This window comes from Trichogramma pretiosum, unplaced genomic scaffold (genome assembly GCF_000599845.2).
Source record: "Trichogramma pretiosum strain Unisexual culture from Peru unplaced genomic scaffold, Tpre_2.0 scaffold27, whole genome shotgun sequence".
Classification (NCBI taxonomy): Eukaryota; Metazoa; Arthropoda; class Insecta; order Hymenoptera; family Trichogrammatidae; genus Trichogramma; species Trichogramma pretiosum.
The window spans coordinates 244,139-259,481 of record NW_019641694.1 but is presented as its reverse complement, the minus strand read 5'-3'; the positions used below and the strand labels follow the sequence as shown (position 1 = coordinate 259,481).

The 15,343-nt window shown below is 38.1% G+C and overlaps 1 protein-coding gene across 8 annotated transcripts in view; it reads right to left on the bottom strand.

The window, feature by feature from the left end:
* The window catches only part of LOC106660588 (maternal protein pumilio), a 62,878-nt gene that overhangs the window by 36,647 nt on the left and 10,888 nt on the right, over positions 1-15,343 (bottom strand). For all 8 annotated transcript variants that reach the window (XM_014383641.2, XM_023462002.1, XM_014383642.2 and 5 more), the window contains 5 exons: positions 11,213-11,342; positions 8,635-8,743; positions 7,619-7,718; positions 7,407-7,534; positions 4,128-4,473 (listed from right to left, as the gene is read on the bottom strand). In XM_014383641.2, the coding sequence (XP_014239127.1) occupies positions 4,128-4,473; positions 7,407-7,534; positions 7,619-7,718; positions 8,635-8,743; positions 11,213-11,342 (813 nt within the window). The remainder of the gene's footprint in view (positions 1-4,127; positions 4,474-7,406; positions 7,535-7,618; positions 7,719-8,634; positions 8,744-11,212; positions 11,343-15,343) is intronic.

Here is a 15,343-nt window from a genome sequence, read left to right as displayed (position 1 = left end):
TCGTTGCTAGTCTTTTTTTTTTCATTTGGCCGGTCTAATACAGGCGTACTTAAGCCAGCGGTCGTAATTGCGAGGCTGTATTCTATCGTACTTAGTATATCGTTGCCCTCTCTCCTAAAACCCGTTGAAATTCCAAAATGCTCGCGTAAGCTCTCCAAGCGGCTAGCCTGTCAGTTGAAAATAAGTAAATTTTGCACACACGCATATACGCGGTTGCGTAAGCTTACTCTACTTTTCAACGATAATAGAAGAACCGAAAATACTACGCGAAAGAAGAGTGTGACTGACAGCTAGGTTTTCTCGGGCGAAAAGCGAGAGTCGAGGCACGCACGCGATGCTAATTATCCGTTATACGTGAATAATATGGGTGCGAGCGTGTTATTTAAGAAAAGCTGATGACTATCGATTGGCCTCTTAGGCAGCTTTACCACCCGTGGTTCGATCCGCGTTACGACGAATTTATTGTTTTTTTCCAACTTTAATAAAAAGTAAGCGTTTAATTAAAATAGCTATAGGTTGATACACATTGATGCTAATCTAACTAATGAATTTGTCCACTCTGCATGACAAGCGGGTAGTGCGCTTGGGCACATAATGAACATTACTAGAAGCAGTGACTGAAAGCAAAAAAAAAAGGTATTCTCTACACGCGACAGAGTAATATTTAATGAAACGTTTTGTGATGTTGTAACTGTACAATTCTGTGACAATATAATACCAAGTGTCCTCATATTCATTAGAGCAGACAGGCTTCACTGGTGAAACCGATAACGGATTACACCACGCACGATTAAAAATTGATTATTCGCATTCAATTTGAAAAAAATATCGACGGGGAAGCAAAGAAAAAAAAATCAATAGTCAGCTTGCAAGCAGACGCGACTGTTATCGCGTTTCGTACGCAACACGTGTTTTAGTCACCGCACCCAACGTCGGATCGAAATCTCGTCTCTGTCTCTTGCTCCGTGAATAAAAAAAATCGCTTTTTTCCCCGCAGTCGCAGTTCACTCAATCCATCCAAATGTATGTACTTTTGCAACTCGTACAAGGACGCGAGGGTTGGAGATGCTCTCACACGCACGCACTCTCGAGCGCGCGTACACGTATACGGTATCACATCGCATCCAAGTATTTACATTTTATTCGTATTATTCTTTTCTCTCCCTGCACGGCAATTCCATTTCCTTCTACCTATTTCAATACATCCTGATCACAGAACTCTCGTTGCCGATGTCGGCGCACGGCAGAACTGCATAAAATGAAAAAAACAAGTTAAATTGTGTACAGCACAAATTCAGAGAAAGAGAGAATTTTCACTCGGCGTTTCTTCAACAAACTCTAGTCGCACTGATTCTTGCCAAGAGAGTGTTGAAAAGAGCGCAAAAACGCAAACCTTTTCAGTCTCTCTCTCGCCATCTCTCTTGTTCGACAGAACGAACACCGCCGCGCAGGAAAAGAGAGAGAGAGGTGAAAAAAGTGTGTAGATGAACACGAAGAAGAATCGCTTCATGCACCGCTAAGCACAAGCAGCACAGGGCTCTCCTTCCGAGCGGCGAGTAATAACACGATCATAGCTCAAGGAAGATATGCTCTGTAAAAGGTAAGAGAGAAAGAAGGAGAGAAAGACCGCACGTAGACACAGGGGGTATTAACCGCATATCATAGGTACCAGTCCGTCATGCCGCACTGCTTTTTTGTCTTTCAGGTGTGCAACGCGTCGAGTGCGCGCTTTTATGCAAGAAAATATCCACCGGATGTATTTCTCGTATATACGTTGAGCAGCTAATGTAATGATATGTAATAGCAAGATATATTTTACATAAACATACTGCCGTAGTCTCGAGCTAGACACGTGTAGCAAAGTACATCTTCTACTGCGCTACGCACCACCGCTGAGAGAAATTTCCATCTCTAACGCACTTTATTCTTTCTAGCGCTGTACGCAAGTGTTAAAGCAGTCGGAAGTTTTATTTTTTATTTTTGAAGCTCTATTTATTTGAATAGAAATCCTAGAAATTCGTGAGTTGCCATGATGATTGCGTAAAGAGGAAAAAAAAATCTTATCATGCGAAAGGAATCACGCGTGACCGAGTGCTTGAAAAAATCCGAGGATCAGAAAGCTCGAGCTATTTTCTACATAAAACTTGTATTAGAGGTAAAAAAAAGTAGAATGAGTTAGAGATTTGTCGACGCGACGAGGCAGTATCCCGCTGAAAAATGACTATGGAGAATCGTATTTCGCGGATAAAGAATAGAGACTCGTGAACCGCGAGTTTAAGAAGCGGAAAGGGCGTAGTCGTTTCCCTGCCTCGTTTTTTTTTCTTGTTTTTTAACAAGTTTCACCTGCGTGAACGCATGTCTAAGACCTTCGGCATTAAACTACTCGCGCGGTGCACTTACACGTAATCATATATGCTCACGCACATATGAAGTAGTACACACGCGAGTTTCGTCAGGCATGTATAACGTAATATTATACTTTCAGCCTTATTAAATTTTTCAATTTTTTTTTCTCGTTTAATTGCAACGTCGCTAGATTTTTGATCGCGAGCAAGCTGAATTTTTAAAAGCCGCAAGAGTGAAGGAAGTACAACGAGTATACAGTGAAGAGAGCTAGTTCGAAGGAAAAGAAGAATTTCCTGCTAAACTTTTCGATTAACTTGCAGAAAAGCCGCCACGTTCGAGGAATTTTACTCTAAATGCTAAGGGAGGCAAAAATCCTGACTTTTCCAGAGCAAAATTATTCATAAGGGCTTCTCTAATTTCCAACGCGAGTCTATGTAGACGATAAAATATTGCCTTTAACCGTGTAGCTAAATTTTGCAACGAACTTATCTTCTTCTCAACCCTGCACTCTCAACTTCCGATGAACTAAAAAAAAAGGAAAATATCGCATACGCAATAAAGAAAAGTGTAATGACAAAAGCTGTCGTTCTATTTTTTTTGTGGTTTCTCAAAGTAGGTGACTGGTCGTCATTTTCCCTCTCAATGTTGGTGATTTATATTGCCAGCAAACTGTCGTGGATCGAGGACGATGCGCGAGGGATACATAAAGCGCGAGCGAGAGAGAATGAGGTATATAGCTTTTTCATGCCTATACATAACTCTGATATAGCAGAGGATGCACCTTATTGTCTCGAACTCGTCGGCGCGCCGTTTCTCCGATATCCTACAAACATTATAATGCATACTACACGTGTCCCTATCTTCCTCTTTTTTTCTCTCTACATCTTTTGTCCGACTAACTTTATGCACCCTAAATAGACGAGTCGATATTTACGGTAAAAACTTGTTCGGTTGTTATAATTGATTAAATTTACTAACAAAAATAATAAGCATTATTTTTCACAGTCTAACGTCAAGCTTTTATAAATATCGGTTAAGGTTATTTAATAATAACAAGTGACACAGCGAAGTACTTTTGCGTAAAAAGCATGAAATAATTAGCTTGGCTCGATTCACTGAGAGCTTCAATAAAAAAAGCAACAGAGAAATATTCTTTTTCATTTTTCATTTTTTTTTTACTGATTCATCGAAGTATCGCGCTCAACTTTGATCCCGCTAATTAAACGTTATCATCGCCAGAAGAGAAGGACGCCAGCTTCTCTGATTTCTCGCAGCAACTATAGACTCGCATCTGGCTGTCTCGCGAGCGCATAACACAAAAGTTTATGCAACGAATATCGAACTACTAACGAACGAAGACGCGCAACTAATTTCCACAACGTCGTGTGCCATTGTCATCGTCGTCGTGGCACAACACAAAAACTCGTGGGTAGGATTGGAATTAAGCATATACGGCAGTAGTTCGGCGTGTATGCAGAAAAGCGTATTTAACGAGCCTACGTGTGCGCCAGCAGGTATAGTTACAAGTAGGGTTGAGCTGAGGTCTTTCCTCGTTAGCGACGCCGCCAGGCGTACTTCGGCGTGACACAAAAATACAAAAGTTGGTTCAAGCTTCGTGTAAATTAACACTCGGCACATACGTCTATCTCGTTCTCTTTTTGCGCTTGCTCTACGTGACGTTTTTAGACTTTTTCGCCAACGTTACGTCGCACGTTTGAGCTCAAGTTCGATAACATTATGAACATTGTAGATATGAAAATAGCTTCAAAAACGAAACTTACCTGCACGTCAAAGTGACCCGTCTGGTCTTGGGGTTGAGGTGGACCTTGTTGTTGCTGGTGCTGCTGCTGCGACAGAGGTGGGCCTTGCGGGGGACCTTGGGCTCCGAAGAGTTGAGCGGCGTGAGACGGAGCTTGCTGCATATGATGCGTCGGTGGAGCTTGATGGTGCTGCATGTGCGGCGGTGCCGGGGCGAAAGCTTGCATGAAGTGCTCCTCGCCAGTGCCCATGACGTCCACACCGGGCTTGAGCAGCACGACGCCACCGGCACCCGTGCTCACGGCCAAAGTCGCATTCTTCTGGAATTCCTCCTCGCCAGGGGATGGCTGTCTGCTGCCGGGCGTGCGACTGCAAAATTCGATGTAATTTCGACGATTAGAAACGCGATTTGAATTTTTCCGACAATACGGAAGAAGCGTATATATCGTAGAAAGTAAGTTTGTTTCTATTCGTAGCGTAAATTTTGCGGTTGGAGCGGATACTCGCTGCGAGTAATTCGATACACTAAGCGAGAAAGTTTGAGTTGTAAGGAATTTGGTTGATTCAGCACCTGCGAGCGAGCAACTTTGGCCTTTCGCAAGTCCGGCTTCGATTTTTGCAAGCTAACTCAGCGTTTATTCATTTTTTCTTGTTAGTTACTCGGTAATTAAAAGTTTTTTTCTCGTAGCACACAGAGCGTAGAAAAAAAAACAATTATTATTCGCGATTCATTACGCAACATTGACGTTTGGATTATCTGTGTGATGAAGAAAGTAGTCGAATAAATCGGCCGTGTCATTCCAGCGAGTATAATTGATCATTAAAGAAAGCCGTAGAGAAGTGAAAATAACGGCAGAAGATTAATCAACAAAATATCTTATCGAGAAAAGAAAAATTAGATCCTGCAAAATTTACTCGAGTCGGGTCATTAGTTATGGGCAAACAATCTCTCTCTCTCTCTTTCACTTTCTGGCACGGATCGATGAAGTGCGGCTCACTGCTACTATTGCATATATGTATAACTCTTTGCATCTACCTCTGACGCCGTCGTCTATGCTAATCCATACAAAAGTTGATACGCCTCGTGACATAATGCTCTACTCGTTAATTCATACGCCTAAAACGACAAATTTCGATTCCAAAGCCTTGTATTTCTCGCATAATATGCTAATTTCTTCGTGTAATAGGATTCAAACAGAGTTGAAGTTGATGAGCAGCCTCTGAGGGGTGAATCTTACATCTTTTCGATTAGTTTACGTCGTTCAATTGATCAAAAAAAAGTATCAAGTTCTTGGCTATTTTTATTTGAAAATTGAAGATTACATTATATCAGTTGAAGAAATTTTTTCAACCGTTGAAAATCTTTGAAATAGATGAACTATAAAAAGCTCCCACAAATACTGAGACGGCGAACCATTACTATAGAACCAATTAAAAGTAGTTCTTCAATGTGTAACATCAATAATGTTCGTAAAAGTCAAGTAGAGTAATCGTAGGTTTCCACGATAGTAGCTTTTAAAAATTGATACTCGAGTTGATGTAAGTCTACAGTTACCAAGCTCGGAGTTGAAAAATTGCATCCAGGGTTTCGAGTATCACCTCGAGAAATTTACAGGCATAATAACGGCGAAGCTAAGCAAAAATGAAGACGAGCAAAGTACCGCAAGGTGCATCGAAAAGATTTGGCTTCAATAAATGAGAGTAGCGCGTGTAGTTGACTATGCACGTCTGCAAACGTGTAATATTTCTTCTTAGCTACGGAGGTGACTGATATTCAAAGTGATGGATGTATTTGCATATCATAGCACAAGGTTGGCTGGTGTTATTTTGAAAAATCAATTTTTCGTTTTCTCAAGGCACGGACATCAGTATCAACAACAGCTTGTTGAGCAACTTCAACGCCTTAAAAAGTAGGTTGAAATGTCTAATTTCACTGGAGGAGACAAGAAAAAATAGAAAGTCCAGACATAGTTAATCAGTATTGTGAATTATTTGTTCCTTAGCATAATGAAAAGAGTAGAAATTTTTTTAAAGAAGAGTATGTGTATAGTGAAATTTACTTGTTAACTGTGACGATGTAATTGCGTTGAGAGATTTAACAAGTTCCCTTCATGATGATTACAAATTTTAAGAAAAACATTTTCCAATGCTTTCTTATGAGTTTTGAATAAATAATATAACGAACAAATAATATGAATGTTCATATTTACATTAAATTAAATTTGTGATTGGAGTATTAAATTTAATGCAAACTCGTTTTAAGCTTTTTATACTGTTAAGATGCATTCATTTCTTGCAAGGTTTACCGTTCACACGACTCTCCAGTAAAGATTGACTAATTCGTAAAAACTAGTTGACAAAAAAAATCTGCTATATCGAGTAAAAATGTTCACCTTTAAATGTCAAAATATCGACTAGCGTTACTCGTACTGAACTCGAACATAAAACCTTTTTCTTGCACGTACTCGCGGTCGGTAACAAAGTTTTCTGATGCACTACAAGCTTCCAGCAGGTGTCGCGTCAATGCTCGAAGTAACCGACAGCTACATACTATCGTTCCGTCATAGATCGCAGGTCCCAGGGACTTGCAGCAATGTTGTTTCAGAATAAACAGCGTATGTATACTTTCCTCGCACATTATGACCTCGCATGCAATGCGTAGCGTGTGCGTGCACAACAGACACCGCGTAGAATGCCATTTATTGGCTGTGCAAGGTAATGTGCCCTATAAGTGTGCGAACGCTCGCGCCCTTGACAGCGATCCTCGTTGTTCTTATGCACTGCATATATACTCTTCGTCGAGCATTGTCCCTCCTTCTTAACCTTCCATGGTTACCTATCTTTTTCTTTGCATTTTCCTTCGCGAGTAGTGGCAAGTGAGCGCACGCGACCGCGAGAATAGAATATAAAGAAGCCGGATGACATTGAATGATACTGCGTGTCAGCGGAGTCGCATCCTAACTTCACCTTTTTCCTTCTTCTCCAGGCTGCGTACTTATACAGCGAGTACACATTGAGCGCATTCAAGTACTTTAAAGCAAAGAAGTATATACTATTTCTTATATACCAAGTGACATATTTCAAAATTGGTCGCTTATGCAAGGTTATACAGTTCCTCAAGCACTACTGTCGAATCTCTTTTGGCTATGGGTATGCCTGTCGTTAATTGATTTACGTAACGATAAAATTGAACGAGTAAGTCTATCTGGTGCTCAAGAACGCATACAGAAATGGAATCAAGGCAATCGAGAAAAATATCAGAGCCTTCAAGTTTTTAGAATTTATACACATATGAAACTTACTTGAATCCTTTATCGTCGTCAAGCCCATTCTGAGAAGTCAATCCGTTTCCTTGAGGACAATTGTCATCTTTTGAGTTATCAAAAGGACTCGCTGCGCCCTTATCCTTGTCTTTTTTGTCATTGTCATTCTAGTATAAAAAATATGTCGTTATAATGAAATATTTAACTATTAATTATTACCATCTACCTATGAACTGAAATTGTCTACATACCAATCTCAGCGACACCATCCGTTGGTCGAGTTCCTTTGAATTTGTCGGACTCGATCCTAGAACGTACTCAACCATTTTGACTCCCAAACCACTGGCTTCACTGTAGGTGTACATGAAAAAAAACGAAATTAATGAATTACAATAGAAATAATCATATTGTAAATGTATTCGAGTAAAACAAGCTTTTAAAAATTTTCGAACGCATTTTATAAAAATTTCACTTCAATTATTTAAAAAACTACGCTTTTGTCTAGAAAATCAGGAATTCAAAACAAAACACCCTTGCGGCTTTTTATAACATTTTTCAAGTAGAAATATTCAGTAAAAACCATAAAAATGTGTTGAAAAATAGTCATTTTAGCCTGGCTTTGGTATATCATTGACGAACAAGAAGACCTCATAAAATTCAGAACATATGTTCCTCAACATTTAATTGGAGACTTGACACACATCAAAAAGTTACTTGTATTTTTGTCCCCGTCAGTTTTAAAAGATTTTATAAAAAATATTTTGGATGTTTTGTTTTTGTCAGTTAATATAATACATGGTAAAATAAATACCAATTTATTAAAGAATTGATAGGAATTTTGTCAGTATATTTTTAGATTTCTTGGAAAAAATTTTTAGGTCAAATTTTTTTTTCTTACGATGTAAGAATGTTTAATTTTAAAATTTACTTGAAAAATCTACAAAAGTTAAAAAAAAATGTTTATTGATTACTCTATGAATATCAATGACTTCTTATTGTGTACATTTTTTTTAAACCAATGCATCATATACTGACATGTATTGTATTGATTGATTGAAGATTAAATGAAAATACCTTCAAAGTAAACCAATGAGATTAGTAAAATAAATAAGGGTATTTTTCAATGATTTCGGTATACAAACATTAAAAAAAAAACAGTTACGGATCTTATGTGGTTTCTTGAGCGCAAAGGATAATTAATATTCCCTTTCTCTTACGGTCAAGAGAGCAAACATAAATAAAAGTTCCTTGGATGGCTCTCACTCACCTGCTTCTTGGGCTGAGAACTGCACCGACTTCAGACGTTTGATGGTATCCACTGCCGACTCCAACCCGTCTGCTGCTGCCCATTGAAATGGGTTGTGAAACTGCATGATCTGCAACATATACATTTTATATTTATAGAGTAATTCAATTAAATAATAATGATATACTTCATGAGATCGGACACACGATTAAATTTGTATAAAGAATTACGAATTTATTTTTGGCTGATAATAAATGTGTATCGCTACTGCAAATATTTACATTATAAGGTTTAATAACACTACATGTTAGTATACAAAGTAAAGAAGTTAACGTTAACGTCAAAATTAATACTCAAAAGTGTTATGACAAAATCCAAATTTCATTCGTTCTCTTTCTTTTGCTCTATGTAATTGCATTTTGAAGATGATACTCTAGTCAAGTTAAGTTTTTTCAATACCATTACTAGTTATTGAAATTTACCATTGTGAATATATTATTGTTTAAATATTGTCTTTCTCTCTATGCAGAGAAACTAGCTGACAAAGCTGACAATTTCATAAATTGATATGCACGTTCGAGACTATGCTGTTAATAATTCAAAACGCTTGAAAATCGTCTGTATGACTCTCATTGTGTCATGCGAGCAGCTCCAGAAGAAGGAGGATACATTGCATACACTCACACACAAGGAAACTTAAATATCTTGATTATCTCCAAATGCATTTCAAGACGATTGTCAGGTGTAACCGATACAAAAAAAATACGAAAAATAATATACTCGTTCAAAACCAAAGTGCATAGTGCAAGTTGCATAGTATGGAGAAATAAAATTGAAGTAATGATAAAGGGTTTACTCGTTATTTATGAAATTTCTGGAATTTAAATCCGACATCGAGGCTTTGAATTTGAAAGATAAAAAGTCTTGTAAATTTATTCTATAGTACCGAAATTCACGCTCATCCATGTCCGTGCAATGGTTTTGACAACGATAAAAATAAATCTCATGTTTTTTCATTGAAGATTTCAACCACCAATGGCGACAAACATCTTATTTTTCTCCTTTCTTTTGTGCTCATAAAATGAGAGAAAAATATCATGAAAAAGGAAAAGACAAAAGGGTAAGAGGTTAAGCAAGCTTCCTCGTCAGAAAACGCATAAATTTCCTATTAATATAGAGCAATGACAGTAGCAAAGGCATCTTATGTTCGATGACAACGATGCGTTCTCGGAGAAACACGATGAAGAAGCGAATTACGCAAACAATTAATATGGAAGTTATCCATGAATTTAATCCTATTTAAGTTACGTTGCTATGCACATGCGAAAAAAATAATATTGGCAGCATAGACAAGAGTAAGAAGAAGAGAAAAGAAAAATGTTAATTAGAGCGCGCAGTGTGGCGATGGCGACAGGGTGCCGACGACACGGTTCGCAACAACAACATATATACATGTGCATATACTTATATATATACTCAACACATAGAGAAAAGGTGGAATATCCGCAGGGTGGTTGGACGTTGCCCCCACCGTTTTGTATATCGATATATATGTATATACGGAGCTGTGCCGCCAACGGGCGTCTATCGCCATGGCAACAGCAGTGTTGCACCCATACACGCGGCTGGAGCTGAGATAAAGAGAGAGAAAGAGAGCGCAGCGATGTATGCAAGGATGTACACTACACACACTCACATTCGCACGCACACGATGAATGAAAAAGTAAAAGGGATTTTCTGATTAGCCTGCGGCCAACTTTTACCCCCGTCACGTTATAGGACTAAAAATAAAGAGATGTCTCGCATCCATCCATCCATCCTTGTCGTCGTCCTCGTCGTGAAGTATGATATGAAGACGACAACGTGACAGCATGACTACATGCGAATTAACGTACATATTCAAAGGATTGGCTCGAGTGATCCGTTTCTTACGAACTATGAATTCTCTCTGTCGGTACTAACACGTCAGTGGTATAACTCTTTTACGCGCAGGAACTGTACTTATATGCACGATACTGTGAATTGATACGTCCACAGATTACTAATTTACCAAAGTTCCATGCAAAAATGCGAGTGTTGATTTGGGATGTTGCTACTGCAGCTGAGAGTTTTCATTTGTATTTTCAAAGGATTCGCTGGCTGTAGTAGTTTGCTCAATCAAAGTTTATATTGATGTTTGGTGATCGAGTAGAAAAGGTAAACGTAAGAAAAACTAGATAACTAGACGTGCTGCTGATTTTCCACTCTTTTATTCAAATGTAGAAGAAAGAGCGAGGGATATGGTAGGGCAAGTAATGAGCAATCGATTATGTAGTAGTTAACATTACTATTTTGTTCATAGAATTCATAACTAAATGTATGTACTGTAAAAATGTGACGTGCATTTATTTATGGTCTATTAAAGCATTAATTTATCTCTAGTACACATGAATATAAAAAAACTGACATGTTTTCTTTCTGTCTCTTTTTTTTTATTTTCATATTGTAGGCAATAGTGTAAAGAAGTTGTAGTCGTATTTTCAAGATAATATCACACCGTTGCAAGTAACGCGACGATTCCGATCTATTTTTTTCGTATTATTTGCATAATATACATTACCTGAGGTGCTCCAGGTCGAGTCTCGCCACATTTGTTCACCTAAAGGGAGTATTCCGCCACCTTTTACGCCTCCATCGTCCTTGGAGCTGCCATCGTCGACACCCCATAATTTTTTTGCCGAAGGAGCAATCTGCAAAATTTAAAAAAGTAAGAATTAATATTGAGCACTATTACTTATGCATTACTGAGAGTGATCATATTCGATAGTTTTTTTTCGATTTCTAACTTTACAAACTAAACAAGAAATAATTACAAACTATGGCAATTCATTTTATTTTTTGAATTTTTCTTATGATTCACGAACTTGAAAGAAATATTTACAAGGCATCAATGCAGTATAGTTTTAATTCATATATATTAAAAAGGAATCAAGCCTTTTGGTTTTTGAACGGTTGCTTTGCAAAAACAGAATTTAAGATAATTAAAAATAGATGGACGCACTTAAGTGCTTTAGTGTTAAGCGAAAAAAATATGATTCTGGCACGTGTGGTCATTATGTTTAAATACGATAACTATTCCTCTAGAGGTTAAAGTTTAATGACTTTTTCAACTGTCGAAATTGAATTGTACTTCCAAGTGTGAAAAAAGACAATTCCTCCACCACGTTAGTTATCGAGTTCGAAAAAAAAAGAAACTGTTGAAGAATACCCAAGTGGCTAATCGACGACAACCGAATTTTAAGGGCATATCAAAAGTTTTCCTTTGAAAAACTTTTTGTTGCTGCAACTGTTGTTTATACACTATCATAATAAGTTTAGTGCAATACTTGATTAACTAGTGTATGTTCTCGCTCTTCAATGTGTTCACGACTACAACTTTTATGCACCAATATCGTTTTTGTTTTGTTTATTTGTCTTTTCTGATACGTTGTTTTCATTTCTTTTGAATTTTATATCAATTAACATTATACGTTTAGAAAATGAAGTATTTGAAAACAAAGAAAAAAATTATTCTCTCGTGTTTGTATTAACAATTTATATAATTTAGAAATTTATGATGATTTTATTTGGCGAGAAACTAGGACTTAACCTTTTTTCCCCGCTTTTATCCTCTTAAACATCTATCTAGTTAGCGAAAGCTCGATGAATTTCCTAATTAGCAGAAATATCTAGACTCGTTGTCGCTGTGAAGAAGTTGCCGCGATTCGACCTCTGTAAATTTGAGTGAAAACTCGATTCGAAGTAATAATAAAAAAAACAAAGAAAACCCAACAGTTTTCAGGGGGGAGACGAGCAAGAGATAAGTAAAAGATGAAGAATCTTTATTTTATAAGAAAGCTAGGAACGAACGATTTTCTCGAAGTCTAGCGGCTAGTTTAATTTGAGAAGAAAAAATTGTCCATCAGTGTAAAAAATATGGATACGAGAAATGATCGATTTTTTTATCAAAACTGTATACTTTAAATGTATCAGCACGAGTGTATGATAACTTTTACCTCAGAAAAGTATTTATTGAAAAAGTTGTCTTTAAAAGTGTCAGTAATTTAGTACTTTACGATCAAGTGCCATAAGTAACACTTTTTGGCACGGTGTTGTTTAGGGCCCGAGCGCAGCGAGGGTCCTAATAGCTGGGTCGAAAAGTGTCCCCATGGCACGAGTATCGTACAACATTTTATAGCACTATGCTAAGTTCACATTTATGCCCCCTTTTCCGAGTCATGAGTCGCACTTTCTGGTAGTGCGAAGTGAGGTTAGCGCACGAGCGTATGCGAGTGCGTTGCGAACGCAGCGGTGCTGGAATGTGCGACTTATGCCACAGAAAAGCGTGCCATAAATGTGAACTTATGCCACACAGTGCTATAAATAGTATATTACGTGCCTAGAGCACGCTTAATTATCGGGCGAGCCGAAGCCGAGGCTGATAAACATGTGCTCTGAGGCTTTCCAGTTTTTCGTTTCACAGGTGCGTATACTATTTTTCGTGAATCCCCCAGCAGAAATTAACTTTTTCGTTTTGGCCGCCGGGACGAAAAAGGTTAGTTTTGGCTGGGGTAGCATGAAAAATAAACTTTGAACGAGTGAATTTGTTGTACTTTAGAACTTACACGTTTTTGCTGTTTTCAAAGAAGTTATGGAAAGCAAAAGCCAAGACTATTTGACAAGATTGACACATGGGTGAGCATATTATATGGTGCTTATGATAAGCTGAAGAAAAATGTTCTCTGTACGTAAGTGCTATAGGCAATGTCTAAATACGTTTTCTGAATCAATACTTTTATGTTTTTTTCAGAAAGGTATCCCCTACCGTAAAGGAGCAGACGCGTCTTTGAGTAAGAAAAAAAAAAAGAAGTACGTAGCGTGAACGGCGGGCAGTGCAGTATATGAAGGTGTGCGTGCGAGTGAAACGGGTGCACACTCACACAGACGCAAACTTTTATAAAACATCGAGCTTTAAGGTAATGGGTGTGTATAAAGGGGCCAGCGACCCCTTCTCCTGTGCTGTGCGGCAACTGACTTTTCGCTCCACACACACACTGTGATAAGTCCAAGTCTTGAGAGCTAGTAGGTGTCTGCACACAATGACGCAGGTCACGGCCACTGTCCTCGCTACCACTGCCACCAGCGCTCCGAGTGTTATGTTTCCTCTAGACCACCTTCTCTCTTCTGTGTGTATCTGTGCGTATGTGCATATAAACGTGCTACACAGAGAGAGTCACAAGTGCAATCGCACACGTAACGCACTCTTATGCAGTAATGCCCTTGCGCTTAAGCTGATATTCGGAGTGTCTTAAGATCTTCTTCGGAAAATTACGATTTTTTACACCTACAGCACAGAGGCAGATTTTACTTCCGCTTTTTTATTCCCTGACATGGCCATTTTTAGATCTATACGGTATCTCACCTATCTAGCTTATTCTGTGGTACAATTTGAATTCTCTGTTTAATTAAAAAGAGTCTTATTCAAAACTATTTTCTTTGAAGTTGATAATATAGAGAAACCTCTAGATGATAATTTTTAATTGTTGCAAAGCTCCCAAAGCTGCATGTTGGATCAACTTTCTCAGAACTTTGTAACGATTTCCACATAGCGTGAAAAGCAACTTACAGTTAATTTTTTGCCCTTTTTACTTTCCTCTGAATCGACTGTGCAATCGCAAACTATTTCTCAAGCAAGAAAAAGAAAGAGAGCAAAAATTAAATGTAACATTATCCGAAATAAACTGTGGTTCAGGAGTAGAACAATCGCTGAGCAATAAAACTCATTGATTGCATTCGAAATGAAATTTTCTCGAGGGAGCCACGCAACTGCACGAGTTTAGCTTCTTATTTCAATTGGATATTTACACATATATGTATACAACCAGGCGTTGTCTTTTTTGTCTTCCTCTTGCTGACCGAGCTGAGAGTGGCTACATAAACTTTTCGTTACATAAACTTGTCGCGCGAGGCAAGGCGAGGCCATCCACCCACGCTCTCGTTACAACGACGACGGGCGCCTCTTTCCTTTCCGTCCGGCTAACTTTGAAACCTCGTGTAAAGAGAGAGGGAAAGAGAGAGAGAGAGAGAGAGAGAGAGAGAGAGAGAACGCAGAGTCAATGACTCGCGGCAAAGACGTGGTCTATTGTCTATTTGGTGCGTATCTTGTTGTTACTCTGGATAAAAACAAGAGTCGATGACACACCCAAAATAATCTAGTACGAGATTTCGTGACGCGAAGAATAAAAAAATTGCAAATTCGGGTCAATAGTGTACATTGATAATGTAGAAGTCTGCATGCGTGTAAATTAAACCACCTCAGTAAAAAGAAAATTAATTTTTTTCCGACCATCTATAGGTATAGCTAAATTACAATTACTCGGTGAATGGCATGGGTAACATAAAAAAATCATCAGCCGACTTCACTTAATACCAGTATCATATAAAGAAGAAACGAAAAAGGAGCTATTTCATTTTTCGTTCAAATTAGCTCGTTTTCTTTAATGGCTAAATGAGTTTTGCCATGAGCAACAAAGTCATTGAAAAAGCGGTGAATCGGTAAGTGTCAATGATTCTATTTATTCAACTTATTCGTGAAAGAGAATCTTTAGTGCGTAAATAGGAAAATTTTTTGAATGAATTTCAGAAAACTTGTTTCAAAATTTTCATTCAACTCAGGCTTCGTAAGTCATGTAATTTAAAACAGCAAGAACAA